This window comes from Gymnoscopelus microlampas, assembly GCF_963454915.1.
Source record: "Gymnoscopelus microlampas genome assembly, chromosome: 13".
Classification (NCBI taxonomy): Eukaryota; Metazoa; Chordata; class Actinopteri; order Myctophiformes; family Myctophidae; genus Gymnoscopelus; species Gymnoscopelus microlampas.
Window position 1 is genome coordinate 44358920 of NC_139950.1, and position 24467 is coordinate 44383386.

Below are 24467 nucleotides of genomic sequence, written 5' to 3' on the forward strand. Positions count from 1 at the left end.
TTTTCCCAATTTTGTTACTGTACAGCAATACTTTTCTATTTTGTTTTTCTCAAGTAACTTTAAAATATATTTCTACAAAGTAGTATTGCTGCTTTTACTTAAAAAGGTAGGGTAAGTGATTTTCTTTGATTAAAATAAGTGTTAAATAGCTCTATATTCTGATAGTACTCATTGCTATAGAGTGTTTGTTCAGTAACAGGAGTCTCACTGTCTCTCCAGCTCTTTAGTAAACAGAAAATACATATTCAGGTCGGGATACCAATATTATCCAATCAGGATAGAGAGCTCAGTGAGGATACCGATTAAAAGGGAAATTGGAAATGATGACACAAAGAAATGAGCTGACAAAATTGGAACTGGAAGACTATCAAAATTAAGCTGATAAATGGGTACTCTCTCCTGATTGGATGAAATGTTGTCACCTACCTGAAAATGTATTTTCTGTTTATTAAAGAGCTGGAGAGACATGGAGACTCCTGTTACTGAACAAACACTCTATAGTGTTGATTGATGATTACTATCAGAATAACTGATAATTTAACCTTTTAACATAAATCTTTTTATTTTAACCAAAACATATCACTTACCCTATCTTTAATTAAAAATGTGAGTACTTCCTCCACCACTGCATACAGAGCTGTGTGGAAGTTGGCAGTAGAGCTGAAGGCGTGTGTGTACCATGTTGTTGGTGACTGACCGCAGCCCTGACCACAACCACCCTGTTATTTTAAGGTTGAAGCATTCCAGGGGCCCCAAGGACCCACGCATCCCTCATCTGATAAGATGTCAAGAGAGATGCCCTGTCCATAAACCTGTGTGTGCGTGTGTGTGTGTGTGTGTGTGTGTGTGTGTGTGTGTGTGTGTGTGTGTGTGTGTGTGTGTGTGTGTGTGTGTGTGTGTGTGTGTGTGTGTGTGTGTGAGAGAGAGAGAGAAAGAGAGAGAGAGAGAGATGGGGAACAGATATAGAGAGAGAGAGGGCCTCAAGGTTATATGCCACTTAAAAACAGGAAATGCATAAATTCTGCCTTATAAATCATAATAAACGACTCTGCTGTTTATTGCTAGCTTGTTTACTTGACATTCGTTAAGATGCCAGCCTGCTGCAAGGCTCCGTTTGAAAGGGTGAGCGAGAATGATTAGAGGGCATATGGAAATGACTAGAGCCAGCTTGGAGTGTCTGTACTCAAGATCCAAAAACATTAAAAAAGAAAAAAAAATACAGCCCTTATTTATTACATTTTTTCTGTTAGTAATATTGGGAATTAAATAAGCGGCTAAATGTGCACACGCGTGTGTGCTGTAGTGATGTGCGGGTCGGGTTTTTTCATGACCCGCCCCGCCACGGAACCCAACCCGCCTCAACCCGCCCCGCGAACCCATATATAAATCTATGGCTCAACCCGCCCGCAACCCGCGGTGGGAAAAAAGTACTCTTTTAAGTACCCAAAGTCGTTTTAAATGTCTACAGTAGTACAACATTGTCATGGGCTAAATAAACAAGCATGTTGTTCAAAATAGTAGTTTTTGTTTTTTTTTGCGTGTGAGAGCGGCTGACCCGCTCACCCGCAGCCCGCATAATTGCCTCTGAAATCCTGACTCGACCACCCGCGCCGCGCGTTGACCCGCGGGACCCACGGGTTACGGGTCGGCCCGCTCATCACTAGTGTGCTGGCTTTGTTATGTTTTACACTCACATCGAGGCCAAAGTAATGTGTTTGTTTGTTTGCTACAGTGACGCCAGAATGTTTGTTTTGATCCGCAGCGGTGGAAAAAGTACCGCCATTCTTTACTTAAGTGAAAGTATCAATACCGCAACGTAGAAATACTCTGTTACAAGTAAAAGTCCGGACTTCAACATTTACTGGAGTAAAAGTACAAAAGTGTTGGTATCAAAATGTACTTAAAGTACCAAAAGTAAAAAGCGCTCATTATGCAGACGGTCCCGTTTCACAAGTTTTCAAATGTATGAAATCTTTTGAAAATAGCAGATCTACAAGCTCACAATGTGAGCTTGTAGATCGGCTATTTTCAAATGGCCGAACTATATATAGGGCTGAAGTGGTTAATGTATGTTTTTTGATAATAATCTAAATCTGCAAAGTAACTAGTAATTAAAGCTATCAAATAATTGTAGTGGTGTAAAAGTACAATATTTGCCTTTGAGGTGTAGTGGAGTAGAAGTAAAAGTACTGAAAATTGGAAACGCTCCAGTAAAGTAAAAGTGCCTTAAAATGGTACTTATTAAGTAACAGTACTTGAGCAAATGATGTACTTAGTTAATTTCCACCACTAATTGATCCGCACATGCAAAATAATCATGTTTAAGGAGCATCAGAAACTGATAGTAGAATTCGTATGGCCTATTCACAGGCCAGAAGACTCCTGTACTCAAAAACAGCAACGTGGGCTGTTGACGGTGACTGTCTTACACACCGTCACACCATGTGTACATCCACTGTCTGTTCACTTTGCCGCCCACTGCAGTCACTGAAGTGACTGAAGAAATGATTTCATACAGAGTACAGACAGGTGAAAAAAAATGAAAAGAAACACCAAAATAACGTGTCATACTAAGGCGTTGGGGCACCACCACGAGACGCCAGAAATGCTTCATTCCACCGCGGCATACGATTGTATAAGTCTGACAGTGCCGTCTATAACAGCCGGTCTAATAAATCTCTCATAGTCGTGCAATTGGGTTGAGATCTGGGGCACAGTTGCACCACCTCACACACTAAGTTCAAACTTGGTCTAGTTATAGCTTAAACACATTCAATCCGGGAAAGTATCTCTCTGTCATTTTAGATTTCTTTGGCTATTCAAAAATAGCAGATATACAAGCTCATAGTGCGGCACTCGGTGCCGCGCTATGAGCTTGTACTTGACATTGTACAGTATGTCAAGTACAAGCTCAAGTGTATTTATTTTTTAATCGTGAAAATGAGTGCAAATCTTTGAATATATATTTAAAAAATATATATATATATTTAAAGATTTGCACAAATTTTCACATAAAAAAAAAATAGCAGATATACAAGCTCATAGCGCGGCACTCGGTGCCGCGCTATGAGCTTGTATATCTGCTATTTTTGAACAGCCAAAGAAATCTAAAAATGACACACAGATGCGTTCCCGGCTAAATGGGTTAAATGGCTTTTTTAAAAGGCATTTAAGCTATAACTGGCCCCTGGTAACTATGAAGGCCTTAGCATTTGATTCACATCATCCTCCTATACTTTGACAAACCTCTGTGACCGACCGTCGTGTCAGCAAAACTGTGTGCCCGGTTCTCCTCACACGGGGGCGCGATGGGATGCGCGGGGGGGGAGGGGGGGGGGGGGGCAGCGCAATGGGACATGCGCGGGGGGGTGACGCGCGACAGGACGCGCAATAACCCCATGTTTGCAACTACTTTCGCCTGTGCGAGACTATTCCCATCAGGGTAGAAGTGTTTACTCATAGGATAAAGGTGATCACTCAGAACAACTCTGTTATTATGCAACTTTTTTCCTTGCATACGGCACTAATCCACGAGCATCGTGAGTCATTGAATCTGTGTTTTTCGTCGCTGTTCCCATTCAAACACTAGCCAGTTCAGCAGTCCATGACTGAAGTTACTGCCATCCATATACTCGCAATAATGAATCCTTTTTATAGTCACTTAGACATGTTTCTCTTGCTGTACCGTATCTCTTAGACAAGGTCACCTGGGCTTGCTCAGCATTTTGTGAATACTGTATACATCCCACAGAGCCTGAGGGGATGCTAATTGCTTAATTGCATCCTGCTGGGCACCTGTATAGAAGCAGATGCTTCCCTAATTTGGCACCCGTCTGTATAGTACGAATTTGTATGAACTGTTCAGGTTTATAGCCTCATAAATCTACGGTTGTGCAGATGCTATTTTATTTTATTCTATTTTGCAATGTGTTATCCTTTTTTTGTACAAACATAACCAAAGGTGTCCATTTTGGATATATTTGTACACTCTCAGATTAAAAGGTGCAATGGACCAGTGGTTCTCAAACTTTTTTGTGCCAAGGACCCCCAAATAGACACTTATTAGTCCGCGGACCCCCATTTGAAAAGATAATAGAAGATTTTTACGGCTCTCTAGCAGTGATTTCAACCATTTTAATTTCAAGGACCCCCAGTTTGACATGCATTAGGCTACGGACCCCCATTTAATGGCATGTATGTCTCTGGGACCCCAATTCATATTGTAAAATCAATGTTAATGTAACTCTGAGAGTGTACAAATGGAACCAAATGGACCCGTTAGGGTCCATTTGGTTCCATTTGTACGCTCTCAGAGTTACAGACCCATAAGGGTCCATTTGGTTCCTGTCCATCATTTAGCTGGGGACCCCCTGGAACCCCCTCAAGTACCCCTGGGGGTCCCCGGACCCCAATTTGAGAACCAATGCAATAGACAACATGTAGTACTAGATGCTTCACTTACAACACCTCTAAAGGTTAGTTTATTTCCTTGATTCACATCTAGTGCAGTGGGTCGGACAGCCGGCAGACTCTCCAGGGAGGGGTGCACACAGAGGGAGGAAACCAAGGGGCCCGGTGGGGGCCATCTCAGTGAAAAGGAAGGTACTGGTGAGCTACACGTCGAGACTAGGCCTGTCACTATCCTATATTCATGTGTTCTAATGCATACATGGGCAACTGGCGGCCCGGGGGCCAAATGCGGCCCCCACCTTCGCTTAATGCGGCCCACAGGTTAATATCGGAATACTGACATATCATTGATTTCAGCCGTTTACAATTCCAAACATGCAAACATGACCCACTTTAATTACTTCAGTCTATATTAGTACTGTAGCTTAATGACTAGTATTACAATTCTGTTGTCTTTTTTATGTCCAATGTATTTGTATTTAAGTTCATCGAGTTAACATAAATATAACTAAATGCATTTGAAATTAAATTAAAATGTTACTTTTCAGGATTCCAATTCAAAAATAGCCCCAAAAAAAAGAGCAGGATTCCAATTCAAAAATAGCAGATCTACGAGCTCAAAGTGTGTCGCAGCGCAACGTGTTTTGAGCTTGTAGATCGGCTGTTGTTTGCTACTTTTGTGTGACATAGTATGGCGAAGTACGGCGTTAATTTACGAAAACGGATAAAATACCCGACAGTATAGTAATCATCAAAGTTGCCCACCCCTGTTCTAATGGGTGGGCTCAAAGGCCCCTCGCCCGTACAGAAAGTCGTCCGTGTGCAGCTCGTAGAAAAGTGGAGATATTTGACTAAACACACGTTTTCTGGCAGAACTTTCACTCCAAGTCTGACCCTGCGTTTTAACAGCGGGCAACTCTCGGGCGATGCCGGGCAACATCGCCCAAAATATAATGAAAGTCTATGAGAGCCGGCGATCGGGCGAAGTGGGCGGGGGGGCGATGAAAGATGGATTTTCTTTATCTTTTTGGGCGATATCGCCCGGCATCGCCCAGAGTTGCCCGCTGTTAAAACGCACCGTTAGGAATTCATTATTTGGTGAGTACAGACGGAGTTTAGAGCAGTTTTACGTCGCGTAGATCGTGCTGCTCACGACGCGCTGCTTAGAGCGACCTATGACTGTGTATTTGGAATACATGAAATGTATGTAAGATCACAGACATTCTAGGGCTAGTCTTTCATGTGCAAATGAGGTTTCTATAGGGACTAGACTGGTCTATCTATGCACATTCCTTCATAACAATAGAACATGGTGGTGAAGATACAACTGCTCATCAGACTGTGTTTATAGCTTGTGATTGCACACCACAGCATTTCAGTATGTCTGAGAACAATGTTATGGGTTCTAACGTTAAAGGATCTTCTATGTGATTAACTAAAAGTACAATAAACATAAAGTACTCCTCAGGGACGTGCACAGATAGACTCTAGGTGGTGCTAGAGCACCTGCCCTTTGCCCTCAAGACCAGAAGTGCCCTTTTGAAAAAAAGGGGAAAAAAGTTTTTTTTTCCCAGTTTACAGCAGGGGTCTTCAACAGGGGGTCCAGGACCCCTAGGGGGTCCTCAGAATTACTACAGGGGGTCGGCCAAATCTTTATGTGATATGTTTTTCTTTTTACCATAACCACTCGAAACCTAGCATCCCTTTTCTGAGGAGAACTTTAGCCAAAAATAGCAGATCTACAAGCCCACAACGCCTCGCGCTGCGAGGCGTTGTGGGCTTGTAGATCGGCTATTTTTGGCAAAGAGGTATAGGTGTAGAGCCATATGAAATCCGTGTTAACGGAATCGCGGACGGAATCGCGGAAATGACCAATAAAAATGGAATTGGAATAAAACACGGAATATTGCAGAATTTGAAAAAAAAAAAAAAATCGCGGTAAAATATTTTTTTTTACCGCGAATTTTTACAAATCCACGGGACACCACCATTTTGCATGGCCACATCCTACTTTATAAACAGTAAAATCCACGTAGAAATAGTCTTAGAAAGACGATAGAAACAATAATACATGCGCGACGCCATTTTGCGCATGCTCAGACCGAAGTCACCGAATTATTTTGGGAACATTTTTGCGTATAACACAACAAGGGCCATGTATGGACTGTTATATCTTGAACATTTATTCATTTCCACTTACCAGACACTTTTTTTTATGGTAAAAATGAGCATAAAAAGCAAAATACAGAATTCAGAAATATTAAAATGGAAAAAACAGAATTTGGGAAAAAATAAAACGGAATTGGGAAAAAAATAAAACGGATTTCATATGGCTCTATATAGGTGTAGAGGGAAAAAAGAGCAGACCAAGTAAACAAAAAAAAGTATAATTTACTTGAGCACCTGCCCCTCAAAATGTCTGTGCACGCCACTGGTACTCCTATAAACCCTGTTGCTATAGATGTTTTTGCTGATGTCTGGTTGCAACAAGAATCACATTGTGACTACTACTTCCACATCAGCCGAACATGCACAATACATCACCGCAAGTAGCAGTAAATAAAAGGCATTCAATGACACAATGTTTATCATAACAGTGAACACGTACCCTGTTAACAGGTGATCATCAGGGAATGGTTGTTGCCAGGCAGGTTGTTGGTGCAAACAGTTTGTCACTCGGTCATGGCACCGCCTGCATGAAGAAACACACCATGGTGAGAACTCATATTCATTTAATTCATAAAGAAACACTTGTGCTGTGACAATACAAAAGCAAGCCTACAGTATTATATCCCCAGACCTGTGTGTAAACACTAGTTCTGAGCTCCTAGACAGGGAGCGTGTCTATGTTCCCCGCTTACCTAACCCTAAACCTATAACCCTAACCTTAGTGGGGGAACATAGAACCCGGGGAACATAGGGATGACCCAACTAGACACACGTCTAACAAAGAGATAAACATGTACATAATTAACCTGGAGGATGTCTAACATGTTCAGTGGTGGGAAAAGTACTCAAATGTTTTACTTAAGTAAAAGTATCAATACTGCAATGTAGAAGTACTCTGTTACAAGTGAAAGTCCGGAATTCAAAATCTACTTAAGTAAAAGTAAAAAAGTATTGGCATCAAAATGTACTTAAAGTACCAAAAGTAAAAGTACTAAATATTTGAAAATAGCCGATCTACAAGCTCACAACGCGCCGCGATGCGACGCGTTGTGAGCTTGTAGATCTGCTATTTTCAAATAGCCTAGGTATAGAATAGGGCTAAAATGGTTAATGTATGTTTTGTAATGCAAAAATGATATCTGCAAAGTAACTAATAACTAATGTTTTCAAATAATTGTAGTGAAGTAAAAGTACAATATTTCTCACACACACACACACACACACACACACACACACACACACACACACACACACACACACACACACACACACACACACACACACACACACACACACACACACACACACACAGTCTAAACAGATAAGATTACATCATTAAAATGAAGGATAACATTGACACTACTGAAGCACAAACATGTAAAACAAGGTGAAGCAGGAAGTGGCTGAGGCACAAGCAGTCTAACACTATCTTCTTCTGTGGATGTTAACGGGCAGCTTGCATCCATTGTGTTGCACTACTGCCACCTGCTGGAGTTATTTGACTCCTACATCTTCCCACTGTATACAAGTGCCGCGCTATGAACTTGTAGATCTGCTATTTTTGAAAAATCATGAAAATGTGTGCAAATCTTTGAAAACATAATTTTTAAAGCGATTTTCTTTTTACTCTGTTACAACTTCTGGGGGTCCCTTAAACAACATATTTTTAGATGGGGGTCCACGGCCAAATACATAATTTTTTTGAGAAATTATGGCAAAATACGTAAAAAAAAAAAAAAACTGTTAGGATTTAGTATACATTTTTAGAACCCCCAGAAGCAAAGATTTGAGTTATATATAAATATATATATTGAAAGACGCACAATTTTCCAAGATTTTTCAAAAAAATAGCAGATCTACAAGCTCATAGCGCGGCACTCGGTGCCGTGCTATGAACTTGTATATCTGCTATTTTTGAATAGCCCAAAGAAATCTAAAAATGACAGATGCGTTCCCGGTTTGAATGGTTTTAAATACAATGTCCATTTTCATCTCACCATATAACCGTCATAGCGCGAAGCATGTTAGGCCTTCATCCCGTATCAGGCTCTTCTTAACTACAAAATGAGACCAAGGTCTGTGAAGAATGCAGTTTAATCTTTGAAAATGTTTTAATTGCAAACTTCAAGGCCACTGATATTGATTTGCCATCTCTGGAGCATACAGTACACACACACCGAGGTTTCTGACTAACCACTATTTTACAGTATATATTTCCCGTTATCTTGTTTTGAAGTGTTTGACATCCACCGACACAAAAATGTGTTCGGATCGGAGAGGCATTTCAGTGTATTTTTAATTAAATATGCTAAAATGCAATAATTAACTGTTCAAATAAAGGGATTACCTCAGTAAATGAAGGATGCAAAGTATATTACACTGTATATATTACTCAATAAAGGTATCCTGGCATTGTAGCATTCCATTCAACCTTAAGTTCCTTTCAAACTAAAAAGTAATGTGTGATGTGATTACATCATTATGCTAGACACTAGGGGGCGATGCTACTCTATTGAATGTCAATAAAACTTTTCTTCGCCTTTAAGCTTCAACCCAGGGGTCTTCAACAGGGGGTCCGCTGTAGTAACTCACGAGTTACTACAGGGGGTCCGCCAAATCTTTGTGTGATAGGTTTTAGTTTTTTTACATTAACCACTTGAACTCTAGAATTCCTTTTCTGAGGGGAACATTAGCCGAAAATAGCAGATCTACAAGCTCTCAACGCCTCGCAGCGCGAGGCGTTGAGAGCTTGTAGATCGGCTATTTTTGGCAAAGAAGCTATAGGTGTAGAGGGAAAAAAGAGCAGACTAAGTTAAAAAAAAAAATATTTTATCTGAAACGCAATTTTATACAATTTAGAGTAGGGGGGTCCCTGCTTCATCTCTCTCTCAGCTAGGGGGTCCTTGGCCTGAAAACGTTGAAGAACCCTGCTTTAACAGTAGAAGGTACTGTCCATATTGCAACAGCGATAAACACACTCTCGACAGCGACAATAACTACAGCCCCCGAGCGGGGCTGGATCAGAGATGAACACCGGTGGTGGCACTGAGGACATGCCCACCAAGTGGAGATGTGTTATCTGAGGCAAGGGAATGCCCAAGATGCCATGCAGACACTTGCTCGCCCTCCATTTTAATTTAGTTTTGTCCCAAGAGGACAATTCATCACATTTTCTCTACTGAGAGAGCACCATAGAGGGCACTTTATCACACGTCGTGTTTTGTTGGACATTGGGCCACTAGAGAGGGAACTTCATCATGTTCTATCAACCATTGGGGCATCTAAAACACGTTTACGTTTTCTTTCGAACACCTGCACCTGATCCACCCGCAAACCTCACTTGCTTAATTTCTATGCCACTGTTGTTGTATTCACAAAGGAAATCCAAATGACCATTTTTATACTGTAAAGGCATGATTTAACTTTGAACTACGTTTCATCCTGCAACAGACATGGCACAATATGCATCATCAAGATAATGCCATATAACTCATATTACTTAAACAGTTGGGTGGGTCATAATGAAGAAATTGCTACAAGTCACGTCCAAGTGTTACCTGAGATCACAAAAACTTTGAAGCCATCATGAAGAGGCCTCAAGTACATTAGGGGGAGCATAATATCTCCTTGCTGTCTAATGATGTGCCTAAAAGTATAATTTTATCTAGAAGCAGGGTAAAACAGAAATAGTTGTCTTCCTTCATAACTGGCCACATTTAAATGAATTTGTTCCAGTAAATATATAAAACAAATTTGATTAACTGTTACAGACATAGACAGAGAATGATCCTAAGTTTTGATTTAGGGAGCACATTAGAAATACACAGATTATGTTTAGCTTTACCTTTAAACAAGGTTGCTGAACCTTGCTGCGAGCTATTGGGATGGTTAACTGAGGAGCCGTTTTTAGCCAGAGGAGACGGACTTCCGATCTAAAACTGACTAACACAAGAAAAAAAAAGGGGAAAAAACAATTGTCATTTATATTCTGCTAGGAATTCTGCTCTTGTCTTGTCCAAACAATGTCTGCATATTGGTCAACTCTGAGAAAGAACAATGTTGAGTAGCTTGGCAAGAAGCAATCTCCGACAATGAAACACTTTTAGGAATCATGTCCTTACACTTGAGCTGAATATTTTTCATTAACCTCTACTATAGCAAGTACAACCATATCTGGTTCCGTTCACCCCAAGTGTCCATGTCTAAAGAAACTAAAGAAATTGTGTCAATTCATTGTACTACACATGGGATCAACATAGCCTTGTCCAGCATGAACTCTGAACCTGACCTCATGACCTGCCAGACATTTTCACTTTTTGACAAATTTGGTTTCACAATATAATTAACAATAGCATCCCCATTCTAGGGGTGAACATTCAGCAAAAACAGCTGATTCACAATCTCACAGTGCATTGCAACATGTGAGCTTCGCTTCTACATCTTATGTTTTCGATTAAGAGATTCAGTGGAGGGAAAAAACGGAGCAGACCTTGTATAAAGCCCAGGAGGACTCTGCTCAATTAAGTACAAAGGGTTAATTTGTCACACATTCCCTAAAAATGCTCAATCTAAATGCAAGTGGAATCCAAAAGCATGCAGCCAATTAAATGTAGAAATGTTCATAAGAGTCATTATTAACTTTGACTATTGAAACAACACTGTTGAATGCTTAAATGTTTTTCTATTTATGTATGAATAATGAAAAACGATGACATATGGATATCAAAACAGCATTTTTATTTACCATCAAGGCAAAACAACCATACTGTAGGAGACAGAGGGAAAAAAAGATTTTGGATCAGACTGTGTTTCCTCAGTGAGACAAATTAAATGGTATCTGCAAGTAAATAATTGTAACTTATGTAACAAAGTCATGTCCATACCTTCAAATAAATTTGACTGGCCATAAAGCTCAAATGGCTCGAACCTTCACTAATAGTGAAGGTAAAAAAAATATAAACCCAAACGTTTCTCTTGCATGAACACAAAAAACATGTCAGTTGATTTGAACCGACAATAGCAAATACCCTTAACGTTTCTGTATTTTCTCTGTCAACATAATCTGAGTAGATGAATGACTAAGTCATTACCACTCTGCCTCCCCGACGGCTTTAGAGAACACATAGTCCCGGCCTCCATAGCACATGATGCCATCCTTAAAATGGAACTTCCAGCGGTTTTTACTGCGGTGAATCTGTAATTTGAAAAGAACGTTTTTAATAAATATGAACAACATACACTTTGTAAAGAAACATTATGGCCTGCAGGAAACCAAACCAAGGTGTTCTTACTTTGTCATACTGGCAAACAATCACATTGTCTGTGTCAAAGAGATCAGGAATGTCTTGCTCATGCACATCATCTCCCGAATTCAAAGGATCCTGTTGGAGAGAAAAGGTTGTTTGGGTAAAATAAGAATCCGTTGATTGAACCTCACCACCATATTAATGCTGTACTGTATGCCATTGGTTCTCAAAGTGGGGTCCGGGGACCCCCAGGGGTCCTTGGTGGGTTTCCAGGGGGTCCCCAGCAAAAGTAGTTAACATAGCATTACAATCATCTTAAAAACTCTATCCATTTGTACTTTGGCTATTCAAAAATAGTAGATCTACAAGCTCACAGCGCGTCACTTTGTGATGCTCTGTGAGCGCTTGTACATCTGCTATTTTTGAAAATATTTGAAAATGTTTGGAAAACGTTGAATAATTTTGATTTTTTTTAACCCCCAAAACTTCTCTTTTGGGGGTCCCTGGCACAACAATTTTCTGATCGGGTCCGAAGCCAAATGCATATCAATTTGGGGGTCCGCGGCACAAAAAAGGTTTGAGAACCACTGCTTCAGGCAACAATGAACAGGCCAGAGATTCTTCACTAATTCTTTACATGTAGTATTCCTCCATGGATGGATTTCCTTCCATGTACATTTTAGTGGGAACAACATACTGTATGCAAAGTGTTATTTTATACAACAGCCCCATCTACTGATTGTTCAATAACACTCAAAGAGGACATTGTTTACTTTGGGACACGGTGGTGAGAATTGTCTTCATCCCTTACCTCTTCCTCCTTAAAGTCATCGAGCTCATCAGCTCCATCACTGCTGGAGGAGACACTGCTACCGTCACCGCTTTCATCAACGTTTATTGCCTCTGCATTGATCATGCGGAGAAAATCATTTTCTCCCAATGGAACTCCCTCTTCCTCGATGTCAGAGTCGTCCGCTGGACCGTCCAGCTGAATGATGTCTGACAGATCATACACGTAGTTCATCGCTCGCTTTGGAGACAAAAGAGAAACATGCATGTGTTAATTATTACGATGCAATGAAGCTCAAATCTGTGCAAGTCACCCCTATGATAGAGATTCAAGATTGTACGCTGTTAAATAGTCTTGTACATGCATACACTCAGCCATTTTATTAGGTACGCCTGTCCAACTGCAATCAGTCAATTACATGGCAGCAACTCAGATGTAAGAAGGGGGTTCCAAGGAGGGAAGTCCACTCAGAGACCATGAAGAAGAAAACAATATATACCTTTGTTTCCTCTATTGTTCCCCGTCTCTACAAGTATGGGAAATAAAATACTGTCCTGACTTTGACACATCTCATTCAGCCACTTCCAATATGTGTGGAGCATACAGTATACTGTATGTGTATTACTAGACGTTCGGGCCGCTATGCGGCCCGAACGTCTAGCGTGACGCGTCGTTCACTTTGCAGTGCCACCTTACAGGCACCTCACAGTGTGAGAGAGAGTTTTGTGCTCTCCTAAATCCACGGCAGGCTTTGAAAGTACCCACTTCAGAAAGAGGTGACGTGCATCACCTCTCCAATGACCAAAACCCACTTTGTGATTACTCAGACCTGGTATGGCAGACCTGTGGGGAGTGTGCAGTGGTGTACAATGTGAAAAGATAAAAATCGCAGGAGATGAAGTTAGCAGTTTATTTGTGTAAAGGGTCGTCGGCGTGGGTTGTGTTGAGGATGGAAGCCGTCGAACTGGTGCATCCTACCTATTTATAGGTAGGATGTGATGTCATGCTGTCGTGAGATTACGTCACACTGGCGTGTCTCATCGTGATGTCACGACCGTGATGTCATATGACGTCACACTGGCGTCGCATACGGACAACCGACATGGCGCAGGATTCAAATTGTATATATAGATAGGCTCTGTGTGTGTCATGGTCTTGCAAAGGCTACGCCCCTTGCCTCTGTGAGTCATCTGACACACCAGGAAACGGAGAGGTTATTAACGTCTCACTCACTCACAGAAAGACAAATAAGATCAAACGCACAACTTCCAGTGAGAGAGGACCGACTTCCACAGCTACAGACTTGTAGTTTAACAAGAATAAGGATTCACAGTGAAAGTAAACTTCAGGGAACATTCTAGAGGAGGAAGTGTTACTATGACTGACTGACTGACTGATTTCCTGTATTGAGCAGAGTGTTTGTAGCTTCACTCAAAGACTAAATGGCTTCCACGTCGTCTCTTCCAGAAGAGGATTATTCCTGTCCTGTGTGTCATGACATTTTTAAAGATCCTGTTCTCCTGTCATGTAGCCACAGCTTCTGTATTGTCTGTCTGCAGGAATGGTGGAGAGAGAAGAGAATAAAGGAATGTCCAGTTTGTAAGGAAATACATTCAACAGGTCATCCACCCCGTAACCTGGCTCTGAAGAACGTGTGTGAGGCCTTCATACAGGAGAGACAGAGAGCTTCAAAACGTAAGAGAACTTCATCAGGGTCTGAGGATCTCTGCAGTCTGCATGCTGAGAAACTCAAACTGTTCTGTCTGGAATGCAAACAGCCAGTGTGTGTTGTGTGTCGAGATTCTAAAAAACACAACGACCACAGTTTCAGACCCATCGATGAAGCTGCTCTGGATCACAAGGAGGAAGTCCAGAAATCACTGAAGCCTTTACAGGAGAAACTGGAGGTATTTAATAAAGTTAAAAGAAAAAGTGACCAAACGGCAAAACACTTTAAGGTCCAAGCCCGGCACACCGAGAGGCAGATTAAGGAACAGTTTAAGAAGCTTCATCAGTTTCTAAAAGAGGAAGAGGAGACCAGCATCACTGCACTGAGGGATGAAGAACAGCAGAAGAGACAGATGATGAAGGAGAAGATTGAGGGTCTGAACAGAGACATATCAACCCTTTCAAACACAATCAGAGCCATAGAGGAGGAGATGAGAGCTGAACACATCTCATTCCTACAGAACTACAAGACCACAATGGAAAGAGTCCAGTTCACACTGCAGGACCCACAGCCGGTCTCAGGACCTCTGATAGACGTGAATAAACACCTGAACAACCTGACCTTCAGAGTCTGGGACAAGATGAAGGACATTATCTCCTACACTCCTGTTGTTCTGGACCCCAACACTGCCCATCCAGTATACACCCTGTCTGATGATCTGACCAGTATGAAACATGGAGAAAGACAGCAGCTTCCTGACAACCCAGAGAGGTTTGACCACTGGCCCTTTGCCCTGGGTTCTGAGGGCTTTAACTCAGGGACTCACAGCTGGGCTGTTGAGGTTGGAGACAATACAGGCTGGGTACTGGGCGTGTTACCAGAGTCTCACCAGAGGAAGGGAGACAAAGTGGGTCAAGTATGGAGAATAGCGTGCTATAAAGGTAAATACGCAGCACGCTCCGAAGGGTCATACACTGATCTCTCACTGAAGCAGAAACCTCAGAGGATCAGAGTCCAGCTGGACTGGAATGAAGGAAAGCTGTCATTCTCTGATCTTGATACTAACACACACATACACACCTTCACACACACTTTCACTGAAACACTCTTTCCAGCCATTAGCACTAGTCATGCATGTACCCTGAAGATGTTACCAGGGAAGGTCAGTGTAACTGTGGAATAACATAGTTAGATATGATGATGATGATGATGAAAGAGTATAATATTACTCATTTTCATAGAATCTATGCGATTCTGTTGTGGTCAAGAACATCAAAAACATTTTTAAACCACACTTAAAAAATGACATCACTTCATGTGATGTCATCAACATGTCATGTTGTTATGAATCAATTGTTTAGATAATGATTGACTATTGTCTATTATCAATTGTCTATGATCAATTTATACTTAGCCGATCTACAAGCATCATGATGCTTGTAGATCGGCAAGCATCATGATGCTAGTAGATCTGTTATTTGTGAATAGCCTGAGCATTAAATAGGGCTTAAACAGTTTATGATCAATGGTTATAATCAAATAGAATGACATATGGTTTTGAATTCAGCATAATGAGTATATTTCTTTTGCTACTTTAATGTTGATGCCAATACTTTTGTACTTTGACAATTGTGAGGTTGTGAATGCAAGACTTTTACTTGTAATAATATTCTTTACACTTTGGTATTGCTACTTTTACTCAATTAAACAAAACAAAATTCATGTTCATGAATTGAGGCATTTTGTTCAAAATGAACCAATCCTGCAAACTTGGAAGCCGATCTTAGCCAATCAGGATGAAATATGGAAAAGAATCGGCCTCATGGTGGCACTATGACCTGAAAAATTCAGGTGTGTGTGTGCACAGTTTTGCTGCAATCGGGCCAACAGTGGCGGAGATTAGCTGCTCGCAGACAGAAGGACAGACACACGGTTACACGGACGGACGGACAGGGTGCAAAACATACTCTCATTTCGTTAGCATGTATTTGGACAGGCGTACCTAAAAGTGGCCAGTGGGTGCATGTTGTGCTGTTGGCATGAGTCTTGAACATATGACTTTTTTTTTTTAATCCTTGTGTGACCCAATGTGAATCATTTGGCAAAAAAAAGCATTAAAAAGTCCTGTGCCTTAACATTTAGCTTTTGTATCCCTATTTTTAAAGACACAATCCTCTAAATTACCTCATTGGTGTTCGGAGGGACCGCATTTCCTGCTGTTCTGGCCTCATCTTCATCGCCACTTGTTATCACTTCTTGTGGGATCTCAATCTCACTGGCCATGAACTGCGCTACAGGCTCCAAAGCCTCTCCTGTCTTGACGTCAAAATCGACCAAGTCGTTGGCCGAGGATGAGGCCATACCCATGGTCAGAGGCTGTGGACGGGGCTCGTTGCCTTCCAAGGGGACAGCTGCCTGCACGGACGGGAGCATTTGGGGCCGGGGCCCTCTGGCAACGGCACTTTGTGGCTGCTGGGATGAAAAGGTGGCTTGCGCTGACAACTGGGGTGTAGAATTAATCGGAACGGAGGTCTTCTGCACTTCTTGAGACTGCATCATTTTAACCACAAGCGGGCCTTTGGCCGACTGAGGGCCAGAGGGCTGCTTCCACTGAGTTACTTTCACTGGGGGTTGGGTGAAGGGTTGCTGTCCTGCTGGGGCCTGGGTAACTACCACTGGAACATTAACCTTGTAAAGTTGACCTTAGAGAAACAAAGGGTTTTATAAAAAGGAAAATTCAGCATATTATCACACGTCAACAAAAAGGTGGGGGGAGGGGGGGAACTGTACTGTATATATTTAGATTTATCACTGCATCACTTTGCCTTACCAGAGGCCGTTTGCAGAGTAACTCCGGCTGGTATTTGCACCGGACAGTTCAGGCCAGCAGGAAGAGAGAAGGTAGCAAGGGTTGTAGAGTTGCTCTGCAGTTTAAAATGATGTTAAGATTAAAAAGAATAAACATACATGTAAAATATATGTTTATGTGTAAACATGCAAATATACATATCTTTAGCTATAGACCGTGTGTGTGTGTGTGTGTGTGTGTGTGTGTGTGTGTGTGTGTGTGTGTGTGTGTGTGTGTGTGTGTGTGTGTGTGTGTGTGTGTGTGTGTGTAATCAGACAGGATCTATTGGCTCAGTGGTAGAAACTTTAGCGCTTGTGGAGGGACCTGGTTTGAATCCCAGGTAGGATATGAAAGGTACAGCTGAGTGTAGCTTAAAGAAACGTATCTAGGGTTTCAGAAGCATCATCAATACCATGCATCCAGCTAATATTTAGTTTTAGCCTAGATTCTGTGAATCGTCTTAACATATCAATTTGAGGTTAATAAAAATAAAACATCTTTCCATGTAAAATTAACCTAATTGACAGTTTATTAGCTTACAGTAGTATTATTTACTCTCAGTCATCCGTTTCACTTACCACTTACCACTATCCTTTTGTTTCTTCCTCCTCTTCACTTTTCTGGTAGCAACTTAAAATACTCACGCAAGTTCAGTCAGTGAAACGCAAACAACCTCATTGGGTGTGGAAAATGTTACGATGTTGCAAACTGAATATAGTCGCCACCCTGGTTCACCTTTGTTCAGGGCCGTGAGCTGTACAGGTATAGACCCCTTAACAGACGACGTCACACTGATAAGAACCAGTATGCGTGCAACCAGTATGCGCTAAATGAAACCCATTCTATCAGGTCTCGCCAGGACGTGCCACACTAGCCAACACACAAGAGGGGGTTGGGGTGTGCTGAAACTAGCGCACCCCGAAACAACAGGTTGGAAATTGATTGCGTGAAACAATCACCTGCGCATCCAGTCTCAATGTTAGTAAACAATTAATTGGTCTATGACATCATTACTTGACCTGACATCATTACCCGACAATATAAAAGCATGCTGGCTAGATGAGGTTTAAGCACCAGGTGTCAACGTCATCAGATGGTTTTGCAACTTGCCTTGACGGGATAACTGCGGATATGTTGACCGGCGGGAATCACAACTGGTGCTGAAGCTGGGGATACAGATCGGAAGACAGCATTTAACACTTTAGTTTGGTTAGATTAGGATGGATGGACACACTTTTAACAAACATTTAACAAAAGACACTCCTGTCCATTTTTTTTTACCATTTTTGCCATCCTCACTCACTCGTCCTTAAAGGACGACTTCACCTATCTTTCAACCTATCTTCATATAATTGGTCCTCACTAATACTCATGATAAAATGGTACCAATTTGTTCTACTTGGTCTGTGTTTCATAGGAGGGCTGTGGACAGTCCAGAAACCCGTCTGACTACCAGTGACATCATCGTTAGGCATGATTTTTTTTTCCAACAAGATTCCAGATGTTTTATTTCGATTTTTATTAACACGAGAACAATGGCTTCTTTTATTGCATTGCAACTTTCCAGGAATAGAAAACCTGCTGTTTCTATTAGCTTGGATTCCCCATTGATGATGTCACTGGTAGACGGGACTCCGAACTGTCCACAGCCCTCCTCTGAGACACAGACCAAGTAGAAAAAAATTGTACCATTTTATCATGAGTATTAGTGAGGACCTATTATATGAAGATAGGTTGAAAATCGGTGAAGTCGTCCTTTAATTGCATACGATGCTGTGGAGCACTAACTGTGTCCTTTGAAGGCAAGAAAGGCGCATCCTTCGAAGGACACAGGCCCTGAATTTGGACACCACGTATGCTTTTTAAAGGCTCTGAACACTGATACAGGTGTGTTCAGATACTCATGCTGATCACAACTCTAGCAAGGATTAAGCTAACAATTTTATGATGTCACGAAAATCTCCAGCCCTTAACCACTCGAACACACGTCCCTATTCTGGGTGCAAATATTTGCTGTAAATATGTGTTGTGAGCTTGTAGATTGGCTATTTTCGGCAAAGAGATTTGGAGCATAGGGATATATACGAGCATACCTACAGTAGTATGAAACCCTGGGGTCAGTGGTTAAGATGGTGTGAGCAGCGGTGTGTTCTAGGGCATACTATAATTATTCCCTCCCACACGCACAGCACGTGCACAAGCGAGCGTACTGTATGTATGCACACGCTGTCGTCGCCGAATGAAATAACCGCTCTATTGTTAAGTAGTTAATGTGTGAATTACTTCAAAACTCCAATGGCCAGGGTTATTTTTATCGCCTCAAGACAATAGTCACTCATAAGCCTTTACCTCAGACGCCACATTATCACATGCAAAAGGCTATTTGAACTGACATTCTTGCTGCCCCCAGCACCTCCTCAGATACGCTTCCTCGTCGGACGGTTTCTGGATGGCTACGAAAATGTTCTGCAGGTCACACTACTTATATAGCGTTAACACGGTAGAACACACCACTGCCTGGGTGTGAGGGAGCTGTCAACCAAACCTAGTGTGTGCACGCCCCCCCCACAGCCCTGAGTAGAGGTATAAATCAGCCAGAGTAACTGACAACACCTGCATGAGTGTTCATGACCTAATATCCTAGTGCAGGGGTCTTCAACAGGGGGTCCGGGACCCCTAGGGGGTCCTCAAAGCTACCGCAGGGGGTTCGTCAAATCTTTGTGATAGGATCATGTTTTTTTTACATTAACCACTTGAACCCTAGCGTCCCTATTCTGAGTGGAACATTAGCCAAAAATAGCAGATCTACAAGCTCACAACGCCTCGCGCTGCGAGGCGTTGCGAGCTTGTAGATCGGCTATTTTTGGCAAAGAGGTGTGGTGTAGGGGAAAAAAAAGAGCAGACCAAGTATTGACGGTTCAAGTGGTTAAATGTCTGAAAATACACATGAATCCAACACACACTGATGACAGTACTGTCAAAGTCTATGAAGCTATCTATGAAAATGTTTAATCTGCAACACAATTTTATACAATATGTAGTGGGGGGGGTCGCTGCTTCATCTCTCTCTCTCAGCTAAGGGGTCCTTAGCCTGAAAACGTCGAGGACCCCTGTCCTTGTGTAAATGTGACAGATTAAATTATCTTTAGGGTGGTTTTAAATTGAGATAGTGTATACCTGTGTGATCTGCAGCAGACTGACTGTAGCCGGATGGAAGCTGCAGCACAAAGTTGGAGGGGTTGTCTTGCCTCGGGTCATGCATTGCTTTGGACTGCATCATCTTTGACTCCCAGAGCTGTAAGAAAATAAAACAATGTACTGTAGGCATTCGACAGACACTCTAATCCAGAGCATTTTAAGTGCAAGATCACAGTAAATGGCATGAACGCCCGCTGGCCCGAGTAGGCCAGTTCGGTGCTGCTGGGGGGCTAGCATCGGCCCGCCATGCCTCTGCCCCCGCTTTGTTATGGGGAGGGAAGGATGAACATTAAAGGATAGTTCACCCCCAAAATTACTTTTCTATTGATTAGTCACCCCACGGAGACTTGAATTCATGGATATTTTTTTGTGTTTGTCGCATTCCTAAGCCAATAATTTGATGACCAATTATTGGCTTAGGAATGCGACAAAAACAAAGAAAGAAAAGAAGGTAAAATAATAAAACAAAGTAGAAGTAAAGGCATGAACCCTAGTGAACAAATGACAGAGTAAAAAGAAAAGTGCTCCAAAGTAACACTTCGTAGCACTTAAGTACTTGAAGTGATATTTTTTGGGGGTTAAAACCAAAACGGTTGTTAAAAAGTGAATTATTGTTTGTTCAGTAACAGTCTCTCCAGCTCAAACAAAAAGTAAGCTACATTTTCAGGCGGGTCACCAATTTAATCCAATCAGGAGAGAGATAACCCATTTATCAGCTTAAATGTTGTAGACCAGTGGTTTTCAACCTTTTTTGCGTCAAGGACCCCCACATTTGACACATATTAGCCCAGGGACCCCCATTTCAAAAAATATGCCAGTGACTCAACCATTTTGATTTCTTGGGGGTGCCAATCTACACAGTTGTATCATCATCAGTGTTCATGTAACTCTGAGAGTGCACAAATGGAACCAAATGGACCCGTCCATTTGGTTCTATTTGTGCACTCTCAGAGAGTTACAGACACAGAAGGTTCAATTTGGTTCCTAACTATTAATTTATCTGGGGACCCCCTGGAACCCCCTCAAGGACCACTGGTGGTCCCCGGACCACTGGTTGAGAACCACTGTTGTAGACAGTGTTCAGGATAGTTCCAATTTTGTCTGCTCATTTTTTGTTCCCGTCACTTAATTTCACATACACATCACCTTTAAAACAACGTGATTTTCTTTGGTTAAAATAAGTGTTAAATAGCTCTATATTCTGATAGTACTCATTGGTATAGAGTGTTTGTTCATTAACAGGAGTCTCCCATGTGTCTCCAGCTCTTTATTAAACAGAAAATGCATTTTCGTTTCAGTTTCATTTCCAATTTCATCCAATCAGGATAGAGAACTCAGTCAGGATATAGATTAAACAAGTGAAATAGGAAGTGATGACACTAAGAAATGAGCAGAAGGAATTGGAACTGGAACACTATAAAAATTAAGCTTAAAAATTGATACTTTCTCCTGATTGGCTGAGATTTTGACACCTACCGAAAAATGTATTTTCTGTTTATTTAAGAGCTAGAGAGACAGGGAGACTCCTGTTACTGAACAAACACTCTATAGCAATGATTACTATGAGAATATAGTGCTTTAACCTTTTAACAAAATACTTTTTGTTTTAACCCAAAAATATCACTTACCCTACCTTTAATCAACACGTTGGGTGCACAATATTGTAATTTCTGTTGGTGAACTTGACCAGACATGTTATGTTATATGCATTAAAACCGGGACAGCATCGGCATCATATTGGTGCAAAACAAATATTTATATTTTATACTTTGGCTATTCAAAAATAGCAGATCTACAAGCTCATAGCGCGGCACCGAGTTCTGCGCTATGAGCTTGTAGATCTGATATTTTTTGAACAATCTTGAAAATGTGTGCATATCTTTTGAATACATATATATATATATATATATATATATATTTTTTTTTTTAAAGCTAACATTTTTAACTGAAATCTTTGCTTCTGGGGGTCCCTCCCTGGCACAAAACATTTTCAGACGGGGGTCCGCAGCCAAACGTATATCAAATTAGGGGTCCTTGGCATGAAACATTTTGAAAACCACTGGGTTAAAACAAATATTGTGCATCAATCCACTATGAATTGAGTACAAAAAGACCCCATTTGAAACAAGCCATTGGCTTTCTTGGGCTTTTTAATCCTATTTAGTTGACCTTGTATTTAAACTGTACTTTCATGTGCTTTTTTTCTGCAAACTTCTAAAGCATACATGGGCAGCTGGCGGCCACATGCAGCCCCCACCTTCACTTAATGCGGCCTGCAGGTTAATATCAGAATACTGATATATCATTGATTTCAGCTGCTACAATTCCAAACATGTAAACATGACCCACTTTAATTACTTCAGTCTATATTAGTAGCTTAATGGCTAGTATTAAAATTCTATTGTCTTTTTTATGTCCAATGTATTTATATTTAAGTTCATAAAGTTAACATAAGTATAACTTTATGATATGTATACTTTTCAGGATTCTAATAAAAAAAATAGCAACAAAAGAAAAACAGAATTGAAATTCAAAAATAGCAGATCCAGAATTCCAATTTCAAAAATAGCAGATCTACAAGCTCAAAACGCGTCGCAGCACGACGCGTTTTGAGCTTGTAGATCGGCTATTTTTCCTACTTTAGTGTGACATAGAATGGCCTGACAGTATATGCAATGTGGCCCTCTGGAGTGAGTGTGGATATATAGGCCCTCTGCATCATTAAAGTTGCATCACCCCTGTTCTTAATAGTCAGGGGATATTAAAAAAGTCTTGGAATAAATTCCTTACCAAAAAAAATCTTCACCAATGTGTTTGCAAAGGTGTCTAGTAACACATCTCACAAAGACTGAAATTCAGTATCCCTAGGAGAATTTTTGACAGCTCCTTAAAGTTGGGGTACCCACCATAACCTTGGTTAAAAAAAAATCCCAAAATAAAATAAACATTTAATTCTGTTTTAAGTAGCATGTGAGGTGTCAAACTAGGGTGTTTTTATGATTCTGAATCCATTGCAATCATTTGTTTTGCACCAAAACCACTCCTTGGGCTAAAAACAGCCCAATCTCAATGGGCTTTTTACACAAAAAGTATACATGGCTATGGCCGTTTTTAGCCCAAGGAGTGGTTTTGGTGCAAAACAAATGATTGCAATGGATTCAGAATCATAAAAACACCCTAGTTTGACCCCTCACATGCTACTTAAAACAGAATTCAATTTGGATTTTTTTTTTAAAACCAAGGTTATGGTGGGTACCCCAACTTTAAGGAGCTGTCAAAAATTATCCTAGGGATACTGAATTTCAGTCTTTGTGAGATGTGTTACTAGACACCTTTACAAACACATTGGTGAAGACTTTTTTTTGGTAAGGAATTTATTCCAAGATTGGAAAATATTCTGCTAATATCCCCTGACTATAAGTATTCAATCAATCAACTCACATGTCTCAGGTTGTCCAGGACTCGACCCTCCAGTTCCTCTTCAGAGTACAGCTCCCTCATACTCTCAATCACATCATCAATGATGGACAGGTAGAGTTTGGACTGTTCACAAAGATTCAGTATTATCAAAACATTCATTACAACCACTTCAGTCCTACGTACATTTCGGCCATTTTAAAATAGCCAATCTACAAGCTCACAATGTGTTGCAATGACCTTGTAGATCTGCTATTTTCAAAAGGTTTGTTTACATTTCATTAATTTGAAAGCTTGTGAAATGGGACACTCTGCATAACGAGTACTTTCTACTTTAAGTACATTTTGATACCAAAACTTTTTTACTTTTACTCAAGTAAATGTTTAATTCCAGACTTTAACTTGTAACAGAGTATTTCTACATTGCAGTATTGATACTTTTACTTAACTAAAACATGCGAGTGCTTTTTCCACCAGTGGAAATTACAAATGAGTAAAACAAACAACCAGGTTGGATGTGGAACGTGGAAACCGACTAAACAACTCAAAGATAAACGTGTGTTCTAGTAAAACATATAAGCTCTGCTTACCACTGTTGTGTTTGTCAACATTACTCAAGAGTATTCAGAGAAGAAACTATAAGGTAAATGTTCATGGAAAACACTGCAGACACTGACAGTTCATTCATGCAACACGTTTGTTTGTGTTACACAGGTGTCA

The 24467-nt window shown here is 41.0% G+C and overlaps 2 protein-coding genes across 2 annotated transcripts; one reads left to right on the forward strand and one right to left on the reverse strand.

The window, feature by feature from the left end:
* Positions 1 to 11665: 11665 nt before the first annotated feature.
* On the reverse strand, positions 11666 to 24358 carry gtf2a1l (general transcription factor IIA, 1-like; the record flags this gene model as incomplete). The annotated part of the gene is made up of 9 exons (XM_084076139.1): positions 11666 to 11773; positions 11871 to 11960; positions 12637 to 12855; positions 16469 to 16986; positions 17115 to 17208; positions 18243 to 18298; positions 20310 to 20427; positions 23772 to 23873; positions 24338 to 24358. 9 exons carry the CDS (start codon positions 24356 to 24358, stop codon positions 11666 to 11668), a joined length of 1326 nt encoding a protein of 441 aa, XP_083932265.1.
* Positions 13877 to 15566, forward strand: LOC311058051 (E3 ubiquitin-protein ligase TRIM39-like). Its single transcript, XM_084075350.1, has one exon. The coding sequence runs from the start codon at positions 14058 to 14060 to the stop codon at positions 15465 to 15467; it is 1410 nt and encodes a 469-aa protein (XP_083931476.1). The 5' UTR covers positions 13877 to 14057; the 3' UTR covers positions 15468 to 15566.
* Positions 24359 to 24467: the final 109 nt, after the last annotated feature.